This window comes from Oryctolagus cuniculus, chromosome 3, assembly GCF_051225735.1.
Source record: "Oryctolagus cuniculus isolate XC-2025 breed Fujian yellow rabbit chromosome 3, ASM5122573v1, whole genome shotgun sequence".
In the NCBI taxonomy this organism is placed as follows: domain Eukaryota; kingdom Metazoa; phylum Chordata; class Mammalia; order Lagomorpha; family Leporidae; genus Oryctolagus; species Oryctolagus cuniculus.
The window spans coordinates 43,397,930-43,423,453 of NC_142869.1; the positions used below are offsets into that span (position 1 = coordinate 43,397,930).

Genomic DNA, 25,524 nt, shown 5'->3' on the forward strand with positions numbered 1-25,524 from the left:
ACTGCTTTTTGTTTGGCTAGGTTTTTGCTTTTTAAGTAGGAGTAAGATAAACATTCCTGCAGCTGTGTCTTACTGAAAATTATTGATTGTTTTTGTTAGAACACATTCCTAAAGATAGAATTGCTGAATAAAAGCCCTGCTAATATTTTTATGTTGTTAAAATGTGAAAGATTAAACAAAGCTGGCTATTTTCTGGATAGAAACAGACATTTTATTTTAGCTCACAATGTAGTTTGCATAACATTTATTTTCCTCTCTTTGCAGTAAGTTATTGAAGACTGCCTCACAGTTTCCACTTCCTCTGGCTGTTGGTGTAATTGCTTTTGGGTCAGCACACTTATACAGGGTTCCATGCTTTGTCTTCATTCCTCTTTTACTCCATGCATTGTGCAACTTTATGTAAGGGTGGACATAAGGAATGATGAAGATGATTTATGCCTTTAGGGTCCGTAAGAAGAATGAACATACAGATCCATCAACATGGACAGCGAGGTCCTTTGGAGAAGACAAGTCTATTTTTACAGTATTGAAAAATAGGAAATTAGTTTTGTACTGCTTGAGAAAAGTAGTTGAAGCATGGTTTTGTTTTGTGGTATAATATCTGGTAATAGTCATGTTTGAAAAATTATTGAAAGGATGTGCTGGCCACTATCTTTGAGGACTGCAGTGCATTATCTACTACTCTGCTTCATCATCGTGCCAGAGATTTTCACATAGAGACTCAGTAGCTACAGCATTATAATCTCATGTCAGACACTCTGCTCGTTTCACCATGCTCTCTTCTGAGAACTGGGTTATTTTATATTTGTTGTGGTTTACATTTGGAAAATAAGTCTTAAAAGATTGATGAAATTTACAGCTGTTGGGTTTCCCAAAAGTGAAATAGCCACGAAGAGTCTTCGGTCAGTTTTTGACAGCTATAGGGAATCTAGTAGATTGTTTGTCTTCTTAACATCCATGAAAATCACTGCTTTGAATTGTAAGGAGACAGGATTTCCTGGTAACCAGTGCAAGACTGATGGATGGAAACATGATTCAAATTTGAAACAGTGAAATATTCTTATTATTTTCAAAAATGAATCTTAGGTATTCTTGGTGAATACTAGGAGACCATTAAAGAGATCTATTGTTAAATATAAAGAAAATTCTCATAGATATTTACTTACTGGCATTGAAGGAGTTCAGTTGTTCGGTCTATGCCATTTGATATAATTCATTTTCCCCATGGTTTCTAAAAGTGCCTCCAGTCATGATAAATTGGTAACTAAATTCCATTGGTTGGAAAACTCTAGGTTTGTGCCATTTTTAATCTGTGGGAAAATATCAACATGATCAAGTGTGGCTTTATATTTGATGTATAAAATGAAGCTATGAATATTTAGTAGTATAAATGTTAACAGTACACCTGAATAAATTGAGACTTTAGCTAGTAACAGAGGAATCTTGATTTTCCCAGATGACTTATAGGGTAATTGACAAATAAGAGAGTAACATTTCTATTTCATTTCGAATTTCAGTTCATTCTTAGCTGCAAAGGAGTGGGAAGAAGGTAATGGAACAAGATGAAAGAATATAGTAGTCTTAGCTTTTGGATGGCATAAACTCAAGCTGAGCTAACACCTGGCTCGTGTAGCCCTTCTTGTAGATGTGTATACTGTAAATATCTAAAATCTCTCAAGTAAAGTGAGCCCACACTTGTGAACTTGTGTCCTTGTTAGTACCCAGGGGTGTCCTAGAGAACCAGTTTCATTTTTTCTGCCGTTGCTTCTGGATTCCATTGCAGGCTCTCAGATGTTACTGCCTGTAGAGGTTTACCTCATTTCTCAGTTCTTCTCAGGTCCTTGCTTTTCAAGCATCAGTTAAAAAAAAGTCTTGCTGTTTTATTTGAGGATTACAAGTTTGATTCCATTGTTGTCTTTTTCCAGCTTCATGCCTATTGTTCAGTATGTATATTTTCACTTACTGAGCCTATTAAAGGAAAGTGATAACTTCATAATAGATGTGGCAGCCACATCAGGCTTTTGGTTGTTTGAAAGAATTAGCAAAAGGGATAAAATATTAGTGTTTGTGTGTTCGGTCCCTGAGGGAAAGCAGAATTTATTATATACTTATCTCATGACATACCACATCCATATTTAAGTTAAGGACACTTCTGCCTATGGCTTTACATGTCCTTATAAACAACTTTTTACATGTGGTATCTTTTAGTTTGCCACTGTATCTCTAGTTACAAGTTAAATATGTCATTTAACTGTTTCTGAATTTGCACTTATATCTACATATAGAAAGAACTTCATTAATTTGTATCTTCTGTTGACAGGCATAATCATTATTTATATGATCTAAAGTTTCACCCAGTCACTACTGCTCATGAATAAAGTGAGACTCAAACTTTTTCTCATTTGTGAGGAGTGCACTTGCTTTTTAAAGTACTAGACTAGGCAAACTAATTCTCACTAAAATGTCTTCATGTGAGTATGGTTTTTCCAATCCGTTAAGTACTATATGTGCCAACCAAATATTTCATTTTAAAGATGACAGAATTCCAATTAAACTCTTTATAAATAGGTAGGGGCTTTATCCATTATATATATTTATATACGAACACACACATATATATATAATGGTATTGAAAAATGAAGAAATAGAAGGTAAAAGAAGATAGTATGTTTTGTAGATTTCATTTGTGTTTCTAGATTTTTTTCAGTCCTCTATGATAAAAATACCCCATTTGTGAATTTAGGACAAATGAAACTCAGTATAAATGCACATTCACTCTTTCACAATCATTCCCTTATTCTGCTGGAACAGTGCCCCCAACTATATTGGCCTGTCTCAGGTCCTCGTTGCTTGAATTCAGTTTGAATTCTATATGTACACTTTCATATACTTTGTGTACACTTTCATTTTGACAGGGTCTTCATCAAGCACTTTAAATTCAAATTGCTACCAGAGTTGAGAAGGTAGACTGTGTCCTAAGATTAGCAAAATCGTAGGACATGCACACTTGGGAAAAAAAATCCTTTGCCTTTAGATTACATACTGTTTTTCTCATGCTTACAACCTATAGTATTAGTTGGCAAAACAGTACAGCCCTCTTAGCAGCATCTGACTGCTCAGTGGCAGTAAGATATTATCTAATTCAGCAAATTTCTGAACTCTACTCTTAGGGCATTTTTATTTAGAAATTGTTGTGTTTTGAGTATTGAGCTTATAAAATAATTCCTGGACTCTATTGTTGATGAATAGACCAAACACTAACTGGAAAGGAAAACACTGGGTACTTAGAATGTTTCTAAGGCCTCCTCTGGGGTTATTATTGTAATTTAAAACTGACAGTATGATGGAGATTATTGACACTTTTTTCTGGACCCTTTTTATGCCAGAAATTAAACAGGTTTTCATAACTCTTTCCTTGTTTATCATCAGAATGAAAATACTTAAGGCAGTGTTTCTAAGAAAAAGCCATTTGTGCCTGGTTAACAATGATTTTGAGTCTCTTTAATACATACAGATAATAATCAATCTTTCGTTTTCATATTTTGGTTAGTTAAATTCAGATTGTATAACAGGATACCTTTTCTTGAGTGAACTATACTAATATCTACATGATTATTCAATGAGGAAATGGACATAAAGAACTATAGTGGGTTTAATAGATCTTTGTTGTTAGTTATCACTTTTGTAGACACTACACATTTCCATAACACTCAAATTTATGTGGGATGATTTATTCATTTTTATTTTTATTTATTTTTATTTTTTTATTTTTTATTTTTGACAGGCAGAGTGGACAGTGAGAGAGAGAGACAGAGAGAAAGGTCTTCCTTTTGCCATTGGTTCACCCTCCAATGGCCGCCGCGGCCGGCATGCTGCGGCCGGCGCACCGTGCTGATCCGATGGCAGGAGCCAGGTGCTTCTCCTGGTCTCCCATTGGGTGTAGGGCCTAAACACTTGGGCCATCCTCCACTGCACTCCCGGGCCACAGCAGAGAGCTGGCCTGGAAGAGGGGCAACCGGGACAGAATCTGGCGCCCCAACCGGGACTAGAACCCGGGGTGCCAGTGCCACAAGGCGGAGGATTAGCCTAGTGAGCCGCGGCGCCGGCCGGGATGATTTATTCATTAAACAGTTCTTACATTTTCTTAATTCTTTGGACTTCTCAGAACATGATGTATTCATTCCTCTTTGCTACTTGTTAGCACCTCTTGTAGAAAGTGGCCAAGGGAAATACAGGGAAGTAAAACTCAGTTTTCAGTTCTTTTGAGGTAAACTAGGGCTATTGACTCCTGAGTGCCCACATAAACCAGTTGGCCTGTGCTTTCATCTTAGACATTAGGTCTCAGTCAGTGTAATGTTTCCCATTAATAAGGTTTTAGTGTAACACTTCTCAATGCTGCATTTGAAATTTTAGGAAAAGGTTTTAAAATCATCTGGGAAAAAATTTTTAGTATGTTGGGACCTTCTGTGACTAGGTATTTTTGATTGTTTTTCCTTGTCACTTTTTGTTCTCTCAAATGTGTAGTACTTACAAACTTTATATCATAGGAAACAAGATACCTTGTGAAGTTTACTGAGGAAAATCAGCTTGGAGACTGTGACACTCAATAGATGAGAGGACGCAGTAAAAGTATTTGTAATAGGAAATTAGACTCTGCCAGGAAACTTCTTGCCAAATAAGGTAAACATAGAAGATATTTTTTACAACATTGTAAGGTGATTGAGAGCTAAAATTTTAGGCCAGTCTTTCTGAACAAAGAACATTTCAAATTCTATAATGAACTTTTATTTATACATACTTCTCATACATTGTTTCTCAGTAAATTTTAGTAGGTCGAGGAAATAAGGCTGTGAAGTTACTTATGCTCTTTGGTTTTTATAAGGAAACGTCAGATCAGTAATCCAAATTCAGATGTATGTACTGTAAATTCTCAAAAGCTCATACTTTTTTTTAAAAAAAATGACTGTCCTGATTTTATATGCTTAATAATTCTGTTTTGAGAACAACATAAAATTTGGCAGTAGTGAGAATAGACAAGCTATTGTTCCATTTATAGTATAAATTTGACAGAATACCTAAATTGATAACATGTCTTTCAAAAGCTTGGTGATATTTTAAGCTACTTCTTGATTAAATTGTATATGGTTGATAATTTTTAAATCCAGTAAATACTTTGTGAAAACATTTGGCGTGTTATCTGCCAAAAATTTTGAAATATCAAGTGATCAGTTAGTTTCTGATGACTTTCTATATGACTTGGTAAATACGAGTCAGAATCGATCTGTAATCACTGTACATTAAGATTTTGAACACTTAAAAGAAACTGTATCTGTTGGTGTATTTTAACTAGTTTGTTTATTTACATATTTCAATTCAATCTTAGTTTAGAAAGTCTAAAAGTAACCATTTTGGTAAAGTTCATATGCTATTTTTTTAATGTTTTGGTTTTTAGTATTTATATAGTAGTAATGTTTTTCGAAAGTTTATAGACAAAGCCTAGAGATATTAACTGTTCAAAAGCCTAGGTGATAGGCATATTTTGTATTTCATGTTGCACTTGTTCTGTTTCATATTGGACTTTTTACATCCCTTTTATAGGAAAAAAATTCTTAGCATAAAGCTCTGCATTGGAAATTATATAACTGTATTCGTATGGTTAGCAAAACACACTTTGCCACCAAAGCTAAATGAAACTGTAAAATACCTCTGGATATTTGTGCCAATGAACTTTTCTTAGCATATTGGAATTAAAACAAAAATAATCTTCTCAGTATTTATTATTTAGGACTTAATAAATATGTAAAGCATAAAAGCTTCTATTCCATATTCCAATTTTTCTTTTGAAAATATTTAAGATTATTGCAGAGTATGTCCTATTTTGCCTGATTTCTTGACTTTTCAGATTTTATTAAGTATAAGAATTCATACAATAATGATCTTTCAGCATTTAGTTGAAGTGATCATTTGAAGTAACTATGCTTCAAATTCATTTGTGATATGAAACATTAATTTTTATTGTATAAACTGTTTTGGTATAGGTATCTCATTTATATAATTGAAAGTTTATTATGGAATTTCTTTTGTTTTCTTTGTGTTTCCATTTAATCCCTTTATACAGTCACATGTTTCACCAGGGGAAATTATCCACTAGGACCTAACATAATTCAGTGAAGTAAAACTTTTTTAAAGTGTTTTTCTTAAAGGAAAATATTCTAGAAAATCAAGATGTTAATGCTAAAGTGTTAACATTAATACAGTGGTGTACTTGAGAGACAAGTAGAAATAGTGTAGTCTCAGAAACTGCTGTTTATTTGCTTAAATGCTGTAATTTTTCCCCATTGAAATTCTAAGGAAATTTCAGCCCCTCGTAGTTTGCCCCATCATTTATTACACTTACTGTTTCTCTGCTCAGTAGTGTTCGTACAGTTTGCATTAAGTAGCCCTGAGGTGAAGAGGCAGCACATAAAGCCAAATATTAAAATATTTGGCCTTGATATAGTGATAGTTGATCCAATTATATAATGGGAGCTATGGGTGATATTAGTAAAGAGATGATGTACAAGACGTAAATTCAGTGTACACTTTTTTTGGAATGAGTTTGTCCTCTGTGTTGAGTAATGTTAGCCTTAGTAGGAGATGGCTGTGTTTAATGTAATGCGTTCTATAGTCAAGTATCTATTTGTTGGAATATTGGTTATATAACCTTTCCCTCCTCTGTGGTGGGAGGGAGAAAAGGCTCCAATTTGTAGTGTATCTAAGTTAGGAAACTGTATCATGTATTTACATTTTTAAAATACAGAGCAATGATGTAAACATTGTTTTGAAGTGATTGTATTGCAGTTTTTGAAAATCATGACTAAATATAAATGTAGCAATGTACCCATGAGAAACCAGACCAAAATCGAATATATAATCATCACTGTGACCTTGAACTTGTAGTAATTTGGGATAAAACAGATTGTGCCTTAAAATGATAAAGGAATGCCCTGCAGGTTTATAACTATATTTTATTATGGGTGGTCTTTGCAAATTGGTCTTAAATCTTTTTATTTGAGGTTGGTGAAATAAAAATACTGGTACTTCCCCCTTATATTTACAGAACTATTGCTCTAGAATTCTCCCTTAATTTCTGTAGTTTTTCTTTTTAATTGACTTAAGTAAGCTACATAGATGTAGAAAATAAAGTTTGGCTAATGTGTCTGAAAAAATTATTTTAGAAGATGGTGGCTCTTCTATTGTGAACTTATTTCACATGGAGAAACTTTCATTTGTAATTTTTGTCTTATTAATGAATATCAGAGACATGAATTCTTTGCTAAGACATGTTCTCGTTTTTCCTCAGATTATTGAGGTTTGTGTATGTATACATCAAATAAAGTTAATTTACCCAATTGTAGTTTTTCAGTAATTACTGAGATTCATTTAATATATTTTTAATATTATTTTACGCCATTTATCTTTCTTTTTCCTTCCTAATTATTTTTAAAGTATCAGATCAAGGTTCTTTTTTTTTTTTTTTAAAGATTTAAGGCTATAGTTTTTTTAAAAAATACACAAAGTCTTACATTTTTGCTGTGCTTATTTAAAATCCAAATTATTCCTTTTATAGGATAATCATGGTCTTTGTTAAAAGATGCCTACATGTCTGTGTACTTGAAGAATATATTTTTCAATTTCAAATTTGGACATAATAACACTTGTTTTCTTCCTATTTCCTCTTTAGTATCTCCCCCAAAGGACCCCCAAAAAAGGTTTCTCTCAAAATATCTAAAAAGAAATTATATCTTTCCTTAAAGCATGGACAAATTGATAAAAAAGTAGTTTCATCAAGAATATGTAATAAAATAAATGGCTCTCAACTTACATTAATTTTTATACTATAGTTAAAATTTTAGAGGACAAACTGTTACGCTGAGATAGACTCAGTAAAGTAATCATTTATTTGCAAATTAATTTTGGTTTCATACAGCAAATACATTGCTTAGTACCAATACTTAGCAGTGCAGAGGAACTTGTCCTGTTGCGTATACGGAAACATGATTGTCACCTTGCAGATCTTTCCATTTAAACACGCATGATTTTCTCTAGTACTTTGTACAATGTATGGTGTACTAAATACCCTTATGTGTAATTTTGTGTGTATTTTTCTTATGGTATAATTGACATAATTACATTTAACTGGTTGTAATTCACAAAAAGTGCTACTTATTGTACTCTGTAGAGTGTTGTGAATGTTTTTACTTGAGTTTCAACATTATGGTGTAGGTTTAATAGATGAATATTTGCCTTCAGTCTCCGCTCAGGTATTAATGTGTAGCCATTCTTGGTGCTTTCTTTTTAATCTGTTACCATCTGGTGTTCTGGGCGTTCAAAAATAAATTTGGTGAATAAGCACATGTGGTGCAAAGATTGCTTCCCAGTTCACATACTCTCCACAGTACTCTCATAGAAGAAAACCTTTAAAATGTGGTTTCTTTATAATGTCCTCTAGCGTTTCAGAAATTAGAATGCCTAGTCAGGATGGGCTATGACATATCACAAGTAAACATTAGAAGCAAGATAAGTTATGGGATTTTTCCAACATTGTATTTTGTAGTTCCCCACATGCATCTGCAAGAACATTTCATGATTCATATTCTATGTTAAGGATTACACAGTTAAAATTCTTCCAAAAACCTTGCTTTCCACTTTGCTTATGCTATTTGATATACTCTTGGGTGACTGTGTTCCCAATTTAGTCAGAATGAGAATCATTTATGCATAGTTTGTAGACAGGTTTCAAGTTTATTCCAGATTTACTGAATTTGATCTTTAGGTAACAAGCCTGAGGTTCTGTTTTGCCAGTGCCCCAAAAATAATTTTCAAACAAGGTTAGTGGATAATATGTTAGTCAATAGAATTCACTTGTTAGGGATCCTAGTAGCAACTAAAAAGACTGTCTTTAGGACTATAATGTGCCAAAAGAAGCATTAAAGAATTTGAGATTAAGCATAGATTCTGCCTTTACTATGGAATGAGAGTGAGGAGTAAAATGGGGTAGGATGTATTTTAAGGATGATTTTCTTCTAAATTATTTCAATGAGCATCCATAAATTTATGAACATTATGAATTATATACCCATAATAGCATTATATGTCATTAAATGTGCTCCAAAAGTATATTTTAAAGGAAGGAAAGTATTTAAGTAGAAGATTTATTTGCTTTGGTTACCTAAAGGACTATTTTGAAACCAACCCAATTTAGAAACCGCCAACTTCACAACATGAAAATCTCATGTGTCTTTACCACTAGCTTTGTCCCCCTTTTTTCAACTTCTTCATTTTCACCCCCTTTCTCATATAGATAGGTAGATACACACACACATTGTGTATATTATATACATATATATATGACTGCATAGCAAATCATTACACATTTGCCAGCTTAAAACGTTATCTATAACTGCTATAATCCAAAAGTTGGACTTTTGAAATTTATATTAAATAAGAGTTTTCTATATAAAAACAAATTATCCATTTGCTTGCCCACATTTCTGAAGTCTGAATATAGCCCAACTGGATTCTCTACCCAGAGCCTTACTTCTGAAATCAGTGATTTGGGTGGGACTGCTGTCTTATTTGAGGCTCATTTAAGTTGTTTGTAGGACTCACTTCCTTGTGGTTACAGGGCTGAAGTCCCTGTTTTCTTGCTGGCTGAGCTCTGGTGTTTGCTCTGCAACACATCCCTTCATAGCGTGGCATTTTGCTCTTTCAAGACCAGCAGAAAAATTCCACTTGGTCAGGTTTTTTTTTTTTTTTTTTAGATTTATTTATTTATTTGAAAGAGTTACACAGAGAACAAGAGGAAGAGAGAGAGAGAGAGAGCTAGCTTCCATCCACTGGTTCACTCCCCAATTGCTGCAATGGCCGGAGCTGTGCCAATCCAAAGCCAGGAGCCAACAGCTTCTTTTGGGTCTCCCACATGGGTACAGGGCCCCAAAGACTTGGGCCATCTTCCACTGCTTTCCCAGGCCACACCAGAGAGCTGGATTGGAAGTGGAGCAGCAGGGACTAGAACCCGTGCCCATATGGGATGCCAGCACTGCCGGTGGCAGCTTTACCCACTACGCCACAGCGCCAGCCCCCACTTTGTCACTCTAACTTCCTCTGCTTCTGACCCTTAAATCCAGATTTTAAATTCACTGAAATAATTTCTCTTTTGATTAACTCAAAGTAAATCTTAATTACATGGTCAAAATCCTTTTTGGGAGGCCAGCGCTGTGGCGTAGTGGGTAAAGCTGCTGCCTGCAGTGCATCCCATACGGGTGCCGGTTCAAATCCCAGCTGCTCATCTTCCAATCCAGCTCTCTGCTATGGCCTTGGAAAGCAGTAGATGGCCCAAGTGCTTGCGCCCCTGCATCCACGTGGGAGACCTGGAAGAAGACTCTGGCTTCTGGCTTTAGATAAGCACAGCTCCAGCTATTGCAGCCAACTGGGGGGTGAACCATCACATGCAAGACATCTCTCTCTTTCTCTCTCTCTCTCTCTCTCTCTCTCTCTCTCTCTCTCTCTCTCTCTCTCTCTGCCTCTCCTCTCTCTGTAACTCTTTTAAGTAAATAAATCTTTAAAAAAAATCCTTTCGCCACATAAGGTAATGTAATCATTTTCCATCCTATTTGCTGATGCCGCCCACAGTCAAGGAGTGGGGTTTATTACGAAGTGTGCAGTGCAGGTGCGAATCTTGAGGACAGTTTAAAAATCTGCATATCATGCATAACATGAAGCTAACATCTTTTACAAAATTGTTATGCTTAATATTTTCTCTAGTTTTAATTCAGAGAACCGATTAGTTAAATGTAAGATGTTAAAGCCTCTCTATTCACTGAATGAATTTATATAGGTCTAAAAGAGAAGGAAAAGCCCCTACCCCTGGGCTGTTGGGCATGTTATGTGAGAGAGGGAGAATATTTTTATTAATGGATTTGTTCTGTTTTGTTGATTTTGAGCAGTCAGAATTTGGATGTCGCCTGTGAGCTGAAGCATTTTTTCTAATAGGCCACTTTAGAAATGGACAGATCGTCCAGACAGAAAACTGAAGGAACAGCAAAGTTAAATTGCACCCAAGATCAGTTAGATACGACAGGCAGTTACAGAACATGCCATCCAGCAGCTGCGGAACACACGTTTTCAGAACAGCACCTGAAGCATTTTCTAGGATGCATCATAGGGCAGATCTCAAAACTAGTCAGAATCATGTTCCATGTATTTTCTGATCACAATGCAATAAAACTAGAAATTACAAGAAAAACTTTCAAAAATACAAAATATGTGAAAACAACTTGCTTTTGGGCAGCCAATGGGGAAGAAATTAAGTTAGAAATTTAAAAACTTGTTGAAGTGAATGAAAATGGAAAAAGCATGCCAAAACTAATGGGATGCAGCAAAATCTGTACTGAGAGGGAGGTTCCTTGCAATCAACACTTGCATCAAAAAAATCAGGAACATTTCAGGTAACTCATTACGTCTCAAGGAAGTAGGAAACAACAAATCAAGCCCCAAATTAGTGAAGAAACTTTTAAAAACCTCAGCAGAAATGAATAGAGACTGGAAACAGTACAGTGCTCAATGAAACAGCTGATTTTTTGGAAAGAAATAATACTGACAAACATTTAGCTAGACTAAGAAAAAAGTAAAATGAAAATTGGAAGTCAGAATTGGAAAGGGAGACACTACAACTGACACCACAGAAATGCAAAGGGTTGTTAGGGATTATGAGTAGTATGGTGACAAATATAACCTAGGAGAAACGGACAAATTTCTGGATCTATCTACCTTATAAAGATTAAATCATTAAGAAATGTAGTACTGGGGCCAGTGCTGTGGTGCAGCGGGTTAAAGACCTTGCCTGAAGCGCTGGCGTCCCATATGGGTGCTAGTTCTAGTCCCGGCTGCTCCTCTTCCAATCCAGCTCTCTGCCATGGCCTGGGATAGCAGTAAAAGATGGCCTAAGTCTTTGGGCCCCTGCACTCCTGTGGGAAACCCAGAAGAAGTTCCTGGCTCCTGGCTTCTGATCAGCACTGCTCCGGCCGTTGAGGCCATCTGGGGAGTGAACCAGCGGATGGAAGACCTCTCTCTCTCTCTCTACCTCTCTCTGTAACTCTTTCAAATAAAAAAAAATCTTTTAAAAAATAAATATAGTAAGTAAACAGTCTAATCATGAATAGTGAGATTGAATCAATAATAAAAATGTTCCATCAAAGAAAAACCCCAGACCGGATAATTACAGCTGAATTCAACCACATATTTAAAGGAGAGTTAAAACCAGTTCTTTCAAATCATAGAAAAAGGGAATTCTTGTAAATTCATTTCATGAGACTAACATTACATTGATAACAAAGCTAAACAAGTAAGTAACAATGAAAGTTACAGGCCAATGTCCTTGACTAACATGGATGCAAAGTCCTCAACAAAATACTAGCAAAGTCAATCCAGTAGCACATTAAAAATTATTCACCATGATCAACTGGATTACATTTCAGGGATGGAAACATAGTTGAACACACACAGATCAATAAATGTGATTTGCCACATCAACAGAATGAAACAAAAATCGTGAAAATATCAAATGCAGAAAAGCCATTTAATAAAATCCAACATTACTTCATGGTTTAAAAAAAAGTGAAATAATTGGGTATGGAGGAAATGTGCCTCAACATAACAAAGTTCCTATATAACAAAGCAACAGGTAATATCAGAATGGAGGATAGCTGAAGGGTTTTCTCTAAAACCAGGAACCAGGATGCCCACTTTCACCACTCTTACTTGATATAGTGCTGGACATGCTAGCCAGAACAAGAAGCAGGAAAAGAAGGGGCACTAATATTGGAAAAAGGAAGTCAATTGTTACTGCAGATAATAGGGTCTTATATACAGAGAAAACCTCAAATACTCCCAAAAAACTATAAGAATTAATAAATTCAGCAAAGTTGTAAGATACAAAGTCTACTAACAAGAACCAGCATCCTTGTATACCAGAACAGAGTAACTCTTTTTATTTTTTTATTTTTGATAGGCAGAGTGGACAGAGAGAGAGAGACAGAGAGAAAGGTCTTCCTTTGCCGTTGGTTCACCCTCCAATGGCCACCGCGGCTGGTGCACTGCAGCCAGCACATCGCGCTGATCCGAAGCCAGGAGCCAGGTGCTTCTCCTGGTCTCCCATGGGGTGCAGGGCCCAAGTACTTGGGCCACCCTCCACTGCACTCCCTGGCCACAGCAGAGGGCTGGCCTGGAAGAGGGGCAACTGGGACAGAATCCGGCGCCCCGACTGGGACTAGAACCCGGTGTGCCGGCACCGCAAGGTGGAGGATTAGCCTAGTGAGCCGTGGTGCCGGCCAGATTAACTCTTTAAAAAATTAAACCAATCTCATTTCCAGTATCAACCAAAAAAATAAATAAACCAAAGAGGTGAGAGGTCTCTGATGGAAACAAACATTGATGAAAGAAATTGAAGAAAACAGATGGAAAAACATCCTGTGTTTATGAACTGAAAGGATCAGTATTATTAAAATGATGTACAGATTCATTGCAATCCCTGTCAAAATACCAGTGACTTTTTTTTTTGCATAATTGGAATAAACACTAAAATTTGTGTGCAGGCACACAAACCCTGAATACCCAAAGCATTCTTACGCAAGAACAACAAAACAGAAGTTGTTCTGCTTAACCTGACTTTAAAATGTACTACAAAGGGGGCTGGTGCTGTGCTGGAATGGAATATGCCAGCATTCCATATTCCAGTCCTGGCTGCTCCACTTCCTATCCAGCTCCCTGCTAGTGTGCCTGGGAAAACAGAAGATGGCCTAAGTCTTTGGGCCATTGCACTCAGGTGAGACACCCAGAAGAAGCTCTTTGTTCTTGGCTTCTGCCTGGCCCAGCCCTGGCTGTTGTGGTCATTTGGGGAATGAACCAGAGGATGGAAACTATTTCTCTCTCTCTCTCTATATATATATAATATATATATATATATATATATATATATATATATATATACACACACACACACATACATATCTTGGCCTTTCAAATAAATCTTTAAAAAATATATTACAAAGCTGTAGTACTTGAAACAGCATGGTATTGGAATACAAGAGATACATAGATCAATAGAACAGATTAGAGACCCTAGAAATAAAACCCATACATCTACAATCAACTGGTTGTTGACAAAGATGCCAAGAACACACAGAGAAAAAGCGAGCATACCTTCCCATCTGCTCATTCATTTCCTAAATGCCTACAATGGCTGGGCCTGGGACAGGCCAAAGCTGGGAGTGGCAACTACTAGTGGGATAGCAAGGACCCAACCACTTGATCCATCACCTGACATGTCTCCAGAGAGCACATTAGTGGAAAGCTAGAATTGGTAGCTGAAGCTGGTACTTGGACTTAGGTACTCTAATAATGGTAGTGGGCATCTTAACTGCTAGGTGGAATCCCTTCTTCAGAAGAGTCTTCAATAAATGATCCTGAAAGAATTGGATATCCACATGCAGAATGAATCTAGACAAACCACTCCTCATCCATCTCTCATCATGTGAAAAAGTCAGCTAAAACTGGATTAAAGACCTAAATGTGAATAGAAGAAAATATGGAGAAAATGAGGACATTGGGATGGGCGAGAATTGCTTTTTATTAGGGGACCAACCCACAGGAAAATAAAAGCAAAAATAGGCAAATAGAATTTCAACAAACTAAAGAGCCTCAGTCAACATAGCAAAGAGCCTACAAAATGGGAGACAATATATACAAGTTATATCTGGCCGGCGCCCCGGCTCACTAGGCTAATCCTCCACCTTGTGGCACCAGCACTCTGGGTTCTAGTCCCGGTTAGGGCGCCGGATACTGTCCCGGTTGCTCCTCTTCCAGGCCAGCTCTCTGCTGTGGCCAGGGAGTGAAGTGGAGGGTGGCCCAAGTGCTTGGGCCCTGCACCCCATGGGAGACCAGGAGAAGCACCTGGCTCCTGCCTTCGGATCAGTGCGGTGCGCCGGCCGCGGCAGCCATTGGAGGGTGAACCAAAGGCAAAAGGAAGACCTTTCTCTCTGTCTCTCTCTCTCTCTGTCCACTCTGCCTGTCAAAAAAAAAAAAAAAAAGTTATATATCTGAGAAGGAGTTAATAATCAGAGTATATAATGAACTCAATAGCAAAAAAATAAATTTTAAAATGGGTAGAAGTTCAAAAGAAAACTCCCTTAAAGGAAGATAAATATGAAAAAAAAATGTTCAATATAACCAGGCAAATGAACATCAAAACCACAGTGAGGTATCACTGTTCTCCAGTTAAATTGGTTATTAGAAAAAAGACAAAAAATGACAAGTGCTGGCAAAGATGTGCAAAAAAGGGAACTCTTGCACGTCAATTAAACATTATGTTCCTCAGACAACTAAAAACAGAACTACCCCATATGATCCAGCTGTCCCCCTACTGGATACACATCCAAGGAATATGAACTCACTCGAAGAGACAAGCATCTGTTTATTGTGGCACTATTAAAATAACCAAGACATGGAAGTAGCCTAAGCATCCACTGATGAATGGATAAAGAAAATACAAATATACACAAAGCATACTGCTCGGCCATTAAAAATGAAATCTTGACATTAGCAACAATGTTAGTGAAATAAACCAAGCACCAAAAGGCAAATGTCACATGATCTCAGTCACGTGAAATAAAAAAAATTTGACCTCACAGAAGTTAAAAATGTAACGGTGGTTACTAAAGGCTGTGGAGAATAGGGAAATCTGGAAGGAAGGGCTGACGAAAGGTAGGTTAACAGTTACTACGTTACGGGTAGAGATAAGAAGTTCTGGGGTTCTGTTGCACAGCGGGGTTACTATAGGTAGTGTAAGAAGGTGGTGCAGGAGCTGGGGAAATAGGAGAGAAGGGATTTGATGCATAAAGAGTTTGATCTACTTGAAGGAAAATTGAAAGAAAAACCGGTTTATACTCTAAGAAAACAATTGCAGTATGTCTGCATTTTAATTAGGAATGTATAATATTTACTGCATTTTTAAGAAAACTCTGTTCAGACTAGTATTTTTCTCTAGTGTTTTATTGTGGTAAAATATGTGTAATATAAAAGTTAACATCTTAATCATTTATTTGAGAGAGAATGTTTCCATCTGCTGTTTCTAAATACCCACAGAGGGCAGGACTGTGCCAAGCCAAAGCAGAGAGCTGGGAATTCCATGCAGGTCTCCCACATGGGTGGCAGGAACCCATTAACTTGAGCCATTATCACTGCCTCCCAGGGTGTACATTAGCAGGAAGCTGGAGTCAGGAGCCAGAGCCCTGAGTTGAACCAGGTACTCAGATGTGGGATGTGGGCATCTTAACCAGCATCTTAACTGCTAAGCTAAACACCAACTCCCTTAACCATTTTAAAGTATACAGTTCAGTCGTACTAAATACATTCACAACGTTCTGCAACCTTTACTACCATCCATCTCCATACTCCATGCTTTATGCACATTAAACAATAATGACCCATCCCCCCACTACCCAACCGCTGATAACCATCATCCTGTCTCTGTGATAGTAATAAACATTTAGTTATATTTTTAGAGTATAGATTCACAAGGTACAAAAAAATACATCATTTTAGATAATGCTCTCCAAACATTTTTATTGCACATTGTTATTAACAAAGATTTTTGACCTCCCCCCATAAACATCTGCTATAGTATATAAATATGAAATGTGTAATAGAAAATTTAGAAGGATATGCTAAAGAGTATACATTTTAAAATATTTTGCTAATTATAATATTTCCATGTTATTAATAGCTAATATCACAAGACAAAATATATTTAGGACAACAATGGAGATAAATTGGTTTTTCAAGTCTTGGTAACTGTTAATGGGGAGAGGTACCGTTAAAGTATCAAATCTGATGACATAATTGTTTTTAATTCTCGTGAGGCTGACAAAGGAGTGCAAGTATCAGTGCTTTCTTCTGTTGGTTTGTGCTTGTACTACAGCCATTTTCAACCTGTGTTTTCTTGGAAGAAGTGTCTTATAGCTGCTTATTCAATTTGCAATGGTTTAGTTAAAACTAGATAACGTAATAAATGATCCACAAATCTCTTAAGTGTCTCATGTACCCTGTAATGTCACAGTATTCTTAAAGTGAACAAGCAGACAGCAAATTGGTACGATAACCTGTCATCCTGCTGCAAGCAGTAGAACTTGTACTCTTCTCTCAGTGCAACCCCACACTCTGCAGTCCTCCGCTCTACCAGCTGAGCTATCGAAGGCACGTGCAACCCCACACTCTATGTGCAGCCAGGACATCACTGTCAATCCGTGTGTGAAATATGAGTAGCTTCACTTGTCAGATTGAAAACATGAACATGAATTACGTTTTTCTCTAACATACCGATGTGTTGTGCTGCATGTCGCTTAGAATGCACAGACACTCCCTCTCCACTTTGGAGAAACCTAGTTTAGGGGATAATCTGTAACTCTGGGGTTATCTCTTTTCCTCCTCTTTTGTTGAAGCATAATTGGAAAAAAATAATGCTAAGGTATACAGCATTATGTTTATATAATATTTATATTATATAAGATTTTTTATTCAATTATGTTTATATTGGTATTATATACTGTATTTGTATTTTATATATAGAAACAAATAATTACTAAAATCAAGCTAATTAACATATCCACCACCTCTATAGTTACCTTTTGTGTATTTGTGTGTGGTGGAAACATTTAAGGCCTACACATTTAGCAAACTTCAAGTATAAAATTCAGTATTACTGACTGTAGTCCCCATGCTCTACATTAGATTGCCGCATTCATCATATATAGCTGAAACTTTGTACATTTTGACCATCATCTCCCCAGGACTTCATACCCCTGGGCTTTTTTTAGATTCCACAAGTAGGAGAAACCACAAAATATTTGTTTTTCTTTGTCTGTCTTATTTCACTTAGCATAATGCCTGCTAGGTTTATTCATTGTGTTACAAATGTCAGTATCTCTTTTTAAAGACAGTACAATAGTCCATTGTGTGTTCACATACACATATATAAGTACCTCATATTCTTTGTCCACTTAACCATCAATAGGCACTAGGTTGGTTCCAAATTTTGGCTGATAGAACTAATACTGCAATGAGCATGAGACTGCATATACAGCTTTAAGATACTGATTTAATTTCTTTTGTGTATATATATATATCTATCTATAGATAGATAGATAGATAGATAGATACAGCCAGAAGTGGGATTGTTGGATCATATGGTAGTTCCATTTTCAGTGTTTTTTTGTTTGTTTTTGACAGACAGAGTGGACAGTGAGAGAGAGAGACAGAGAGAAACGTCTTCCTTTTGCCTTTGGTTCACCCTCCAATGGCTGCCGCGGCCGGCGCACCGCACTGATCCGAAGGCAGGAGCCAGGTGCTTCTCCTGGTCTCCCATGGGGTGCAGGGCCCAAGCACTTGGGCCATCCTCCACTGCACTTCCGGGCCACAGCAGAGAGCTGGCCTGGAAGAGGGGCAACCGGGACAGAATCCGGCACCCTGACCGGGACTAGAACCCGGTGTGCCGGGGCCGCAAGGTGGAGGATTAGCCTAGTGAGCCACGGCGCCAGCCCCATTTTCAGTGTTTTGAGGAACATATCAGGGTAACTTCTATGCCGTGACTTAGAATCCTCTGGTTATGATCTAGTGCATGTGGGAGGTGGGAGTGAATCTGGCAGACTTGACTCTAATAGTTCTTTTCTAATAATGAAGTTTGTGAAAACCTCTCTCTGTGTGAGATTTGAGCGGGCACCTGGCCTGACTCCCATGATGTGTGGGATGTTGTGAACACAATTAAATCTCTTAAGATGCCACCAGATGGCTGTCTTAATTTTTATTATCTCCAAGATCTTAGGTGCATAACTACAGGGAACAGAATACAAAATCTCCATTTTTTTCTCTCTTCATTTTGTTGCCATACCTTACAGTTCTAAATTAGCTTTTAAAAGCTTTATTGTTCCAGTGAGACTATAAAATGCAATAAGATCCCTAGATACCAAATGCAATTAACTGAAATCCTTAATCAGAAATCCGTGCGGCAACTCATCTTTGAAGAAAAGGAAACAAATCATAAGAAAATTGAAAGATTTAAATAATTTTTTTTTGACAGGCAGAGTGGACAGTGTGAGAGAGAGAGACAGAGAGAAAGGTCTTCCTTTGCCGTTGGTTCACCCTCCAATGGCTGCCGCGGCCGGCGCACTGCACTGATCCGAAGGCAGGAGCCAGGTACTTCTCCTGGTCTCCCATGGGGTGCAGGGCCCAAGCACTTGGGCCATCCTCCACTGCACTCCCTGGCCACAGCAGAGAGCTGGCCTGGAAGGGGGGCAACCGGGACAGAATCCGGCACCCTGACCGGGACTAGAACCCGGTGTGCTGGCGCCGCAAGGTGGAGGATTAGCCTAGTGAGCCGCGGCGCCGGCCTAAGTAATTTATTTTAATACAAACCTCCCAGGCCAAGTTGTGGGGTATGTACAGACTTCCTTTCACCTGAACTTTGTCCTGTCGGGCAGGCATCCACTGAGTCCGTATTATACCAGAATCCATGCCGGGCACATCCACATTCAGCTTCTCATTTCATTCTAAAAAAAAAATCACAAAACAACAGCACCTTCGAGGGAGGATTATTATCCTTACATCACAAGAAAGGAAATAGGCCCAGAGAAATTAAGTAATTTTCCTGTGGTAGAATTCAAACTCCAAGAAATAGACTTCTTCCACTGAAAAACTGTAATCTGTAATATTATTTTGTCTTACTTTGTTGTCAAATTATTTTCTGACCATACTAGGTATTCCTCTTCCATTGAAAATGATGATTTCCAATGGTCTGCCCGCAGCCTGGTTTGTTATTCTTTCTATACTTTCCTGCAGAGATTGCTACCGCCTGAGACTTCTGTTATGTTGTTGGTGGATGACTCACGTCAGTTCCGTATGTCAGTGGCCATATATTTAGCCTCTCTGAGTCTGAATCCTCTGTCATAAATTGTGGCTAGTGATATCTATCTTACAAACCCAGGGTGAGGATTAAATGAGATAAAGTACCACATTTTAGGTGCCCAAGAAATGATAGGTGATGTCTTCCCAGCTCTTCAGTCTCAGGTTGTCTACCCTGTGGATGCGCCTTTGAATATGAGTAAATCTGGCTCTGAAACGCCACCACTTTGTGCTGTTTCTCCATGTAGACTGTTCCTCCTGGCTGGCAGTGCATGGCCCTTTCCATATACCTTTTGGTATTTTCTCAAGTAGTAATGTATATTTTACGTAGTAGAAGTTTGTTAAATATTTTTTCAAATGAATTATTAGAATAATCACCAATATACTCCAACATAAGGAGTTAACAAAAAAAGTTACATCTACATCAAAATAGGCTCCGTGTTGATAGCTGTTGAAATTAAGTTGTAAGTATAGGATTTGTATTACTGCATTCTGTTTACTTTTATACATGTTGGGATTTTACCCAAAAAAGGAATTTTAATTGTGAGCCAAATACTTACTAAGTAGATTAGTACATTTTTAAAGCTTCAAAAATAATTGAAAAGAGGCCTTCTTTTTTTAGTTAGTGCTAATTAATTCCAAAGGATTATTTCTCATAGTTTTAAGTTTGTGTGAGATTATTTATTATAATCCCTAAAGTAACCTTTACAATAGTACAAAGAGGTACAGCTAAAATGCCAATAGGGAAATTTTAAATAGAACATTAACATTAAATTAGATCCAAGGACCAACCCATACATGAAAATATTAATAAATTTTACTTCATCGAAAATAAAAACTTCTTCAAGACAGTATTAAGAAAATAGATAAATCATAGGCAGGAGAAAACCAAACATGTGAAAAAGATCTTACGTCCAAAATACATTAAAAAACTATCAAAATTCAACAATAAGAAAACAACCCATTTTAAAAATGAGCAAAATACCCAGTCATTTCAGCAGGGAAGATATATGGATGGCAAATAAGCATATAAAGAGGTACTCAACATAGTCATTACAAAAATGAAAATTGGGGGCCAGGGCTGTGGAGCAGCAGGTAAAGCTGCCACCTGCAGCACTCGCATCCCATATGGGCCCCAGTTCAAGTCCCGGCTGCTCCAGTTCTGATCCAGATTCCTGCTAATGTGCATGGGAAAACAGTGGAAGATTGATTTAGTGCTTGGGCCTCTGCACCAACATGGGGGACCCAGAATAGTTCCTGACTGCTGGATTCAGACCTGATGCAGCTGATGCAGCCATTTGGGGAGTGAACCAGCAGAGGGAAGCTCCCTCTCTCTCTGCCTCTGTCTAACTACCTTTCAAATAAATAAATTTAAAAAGCAAAAGAAACATACAATTTAAAACTACAATGCCTAAAACAAAAATTTTCAAAAGCTGGCAATACTAGATGTGAAACAAATAGAATTCTTTTACATTACTATAGAAAATGTGTGAAAATTCATCAAACAAAATGGAGTGGTAAAGAAGTGGAAACTTCCGATCGTCAAGCCTGTTCCAGGAATGATCTTGCAGAACCAATCCAATGAAACAGATTGCCCTCTCTATAAGACTGCTTTTACTTAGCAGTAAAATGGTCTGTCCTGCCAACCGTGACTGTACAGCTCGGTTTACATGGGAGCTACCACTACTGGGAAGGAACAGCTTGCCCAGCTCCCTCAAGCGTGGAAAGTGTCTATGAACTTTCCTTCAGAATAATGCAGGTAGAATTCTCTGTTCTAATACACCCCAACCTTTCTTTTGTTCTCAGACATACCAGAGCCTCCCCCCACCATCACCACCAAACCTGTGCAGGTGTATCCTAGATTGCAATCTTATTCCTTATTCCTGAATAAAAGTCCCTTTATTGGAGATTCATTTCTGTCTTTTTTTTTTTTTTTACACTGTTTAGATCTGTATAATGGCTTGTCTCACAGAGGAGACAATACCAGACTAGGTTAGACTTCCTTGCTATAACAAGCTTAAACTGTGACAGTTTTAATAGTCTGCTACAGAGAACTGCTTGCAGTCATTTCCATTTTTTTTTGGCTTTGAGAGAATGCAAAAATGGTAGCTCACTTTTTTTGAGACAATTTGACAGTTCCTTATAAAGTTATATACACCTACCATAGGAGCCAGTAATACCACTTGGAAAATGAAATTGAAGATGTTATTTCAATGCAAAAAATTATTGAAATATATACATATAAGAAATCCTCAAAAAGACCATGGAGATGTGAATTGTAGAACAATACACGGAACTCTTCAACAAAGTTAACTTATCTTTTATTTGTTTTTTCCATAAACTTTTTGAAGTGACCTTTTATTAGCAAATCAAATTCAGCTATATATATATATATATATATATATATATAAACATTTACATAAATAGAGTACTACATCATGATTAAGCGAGAAATATCCTGGTAATGAAACATTAGGTTAATATTTTTGAAGTTCATATAACAATAGAACAAAAGGGAAAAGTATAATCATATAGATGTAGAAGACACATTTGACAAAATTTAACATGTTTTTATTTTAAAATTTCAACAAATTAAGGATAAAGGGAAACTATTTCACAAAAAAAGTCTGCAGATTACATCATTTAATAGTGAAATACTGAACATTTTTCTCCTAAGTTAAAGAACAATGCATGGTTGTGCACCCTCATCACTTCTATTTACATTGTGCTGGATATCCTAGAAAGTGCAGTACAGCAAGGAGGCAGTGATGGGAAGAACATAAAGGTCAGAAAAGAAGTAGATGATTTTTAAAAATGTTTTTAATGATTTTATTTATTTATTTGAGAGGTAGAGTTACAGACAGAGATAGAAAGAGAGAGAGAGAGAGGGAGAGGTCTTCCATCCGCTGGTTGGAACTTGACATTTCACTCCTCAAATGGCCGCAACAGTCAAAGCTGAGCCGATCTGAAGCCAGGAGCCAGGAGCTTCTTCCGGTTCTCCCACGTGGGTGCAGGGGCCCAAGCACTTGGGCCATCGTCCACTGCTTTCCCACGCCATAGCGGAGAGCTGGACTGGAAGAACAGCCGGGAGTAGAACCGGCGCCCATATGTTATTCCAGCACTGCAGGTAGAGGTTTAGCCCACTGCGCCACAGCATGGCCTGTAAATGATTTTTATTTGCAAATGACATATTGTCTATTTTGTTTTTTTAACTTTTATTTAATAAATATAAATTTCCAAAGTACAGCTTTTGGATTACAGTGGCTTTTTCCCCCCATAACTTCCCTCTCACCTGCAACCCTCCCATCTCCCGTTCCCTCTCCCATTCCATTCACATCAAGATTCATTTTCAATTATCTTTATATACAGAAGATCAATTTAGTATATATTGAGTAAAGATTTCAACAGTTTGCACCCACACAGAAATAACTGTCTATCTTGAAAATCCTCAGCAGTGTATAAATCAACTACCAGGAATAATTGAATATAGCAAGATCACAGAATACCAAGAAGGCCAATATACAAAAACCCCTGTATTTCTATACACAAGTATCAACAATTATAAAATCAGTTTTTAGAATGCCATTTATGGGGGCCAGTGCTGTGGCATAGTGGATAAAGCCACTGCCTGCAGTGCCTGCACCCCACATGGGTGCTGGTTCTAGTCCCAGCTGCTCCACTTCCAATCCAGCTCTCTGGTGTAGCCTGGGAAAGCAGTAAAGGATGGCCCAAGTCCTTGGACCTCTGCACCCACATGGGAGACCTGGAAGAAGCTCCTAGTTCCTGGCACAGTTCCAGCCGTTATGGCCAACTGGGGAGTGAACCATCGGATGGAAGACCTCTGTTTCTCTCTGCCTCTCCTTGTCTTTCTGTGTAACTCTTTCAAATAAAATAAATAGATCTTTAAAAAAATGCCATTTATGTTTTCACAAAAATAAGACACCCTGGAATAAGTTAAAATATAGGGAGACCTCAGGGCCAGCGTTGTGGTGCAGCAGGTTAAAGCCCTGGCCTGAAGCTCCAGCATCCCATATGGGTGTCGGTTCTAGTCTTGGCCGCTCCGCTTCCTTTCCAGCTTTCTGCTATGGCCTGGAAAAGCAGTAGAAGATGGTCCAAGTCCTTGGGCCCCTGCATCCGAAAGAAGCTTCTGGGTGCTGGCTTTGGATCGGCACAGCTCCAGCCATTGTGGCCAATTGGGGAGTGAACCATCGGATGGAAGACCTCTCTCTGTCTCTATCTCTTTCTGAAATTCTTTCAAAGAAAAAAAAATAGGGAGACCTCTATACTGAAAGCAACATAATTTTCCTCAGAGAAATTCTAAAAGCCTTAAGGTAAATAGAGGTACAACATTCACTTTTTAGACGTCTCATTATTGGCCGGCAGCACGGCTCAATAGGCTAATCCTCCGTCTGCAGCGCCGGCACCTGGGGTTCTAGTCCCGGTCGGGGTGCTGGATTCTGTCCCGGTTGCTCCTCTTCCAGGCCAGCCCTCTGCTGTGGCCCGAGAGTGCAGTGGAGGATGGCCCAAGTACTTGGGCCCTGCACCACATGGGAGACCAGGAGAAGCACCTGGCTCCTGGCTTCAGATCAGCGTGATGTGCCAGCCGCGGCGGCCATTGGAGGGTGAACCAACGGCAAAAGGAAGACCTTTCTCTCTGTCTCTCTCTCTCAGTGTCCACTCTGCCTGTCAAAAATAAAAATAAATAAATAAATAAAAATAATAAAAGAAGTCTCATTATTGTTAGGATATCAACTTTCTCCAAAATGATATGTGATTCAATGGGGAAAGCAAAGTTTTCAACATATAGTGGGAGAAAAACAAACCTTGACATTTCTTCACATCTTATACATAAATTAGATCTAAATGTAAAACTAAGCCTTAAAACCATATGAAAATATTAAGGGAACACATTGTGACATGGTGGTAAGCAAGGGTGCTTAGAATAAAGAAAGCAATTATGATTCTTCAAAACTGGAAAGTTATATTTCATCAAAAGTAAAGACTTCATGGAGCAGGCATTGTCATGCAGAGTTTAAGCAGCTGCTTGGGACACCCGCATCCCGTATGGGAGTGCCTGGTTTGAGTTCTCACTATTCCACACTTCTGAACCAGCTTCCTACTAATGTGCCTGGGAGGTAGCTGGAAGATGGTCCAAATACTTGGCCTCCTGCCACTCATGTGGGAGACTGGATGGAGTTTCTGGCTTCTGGCTTCAACCTGATCTAGGCCTTGCTATTGCAGGCATTTGGGGAGTGAACTAGCAGTTGGAAGATAATTGTATTTCCCTCTCTCTGTCACTCTGTCTTTCAAATAAATCTTCAAATAGATCTTTAAAAATTAAAGATTTCTGCCCATTGAAAGGCATCATCAATAAGCAAGCACACAGAAAAATGCATTTATGACAAGGATCTTGTTTTCAGAATATCTAAGGAACTTTGACAACTCAATAATAAAACATCAAACAACCTAGTTTTTTAAAGCAAAAGTCGGCAGAAACTTAGAATCTCCTCACTGGCTTGTGAGAGCTTATTG

At 37.8% G+C, this 25,524-nt stretch overlaps 1 protein-coding gene and 1 non-coding gene across 2 annotated transcripts in view; one reads left to right on the forward strand and one right to left on the reverse strand.

Moving 5' to 3' along the window:
- The window catches only part of PGAP1 (post-GPI attachment to proteins inositol deacylase 1), a 76,551-nt gene extending 68,157 nt beyond the window's left edge, over positions 1–8,394 (forward strand). The window contains exon 27 of the mRNA XM_002712363.6: positions 265–8,394. Within this exon, the coding sequence (XP_002712409.2) occupies positions 265–403 (139 nt within the window). The 3' untranslated portion in view covers positions 404–8,394. The remainder of the gene's footprint in view (positions 1–264) is intronic.
- A 13,536-nt stretch (positions 8,395–21,930) lies between these two features.
- On the reverse strand, positions 21,931–22,052 carry LOC127491910 (small nucleolar RNA SNORA28). The gene has a single exon (XR_007920837.3). It is a non-coding gene; the product is annotated as a small nucleolar RNA SNORA28 (small nucleolar RNA).
- Positions 22,053–25,524: the final 3,472 nt, after the last annotated feature.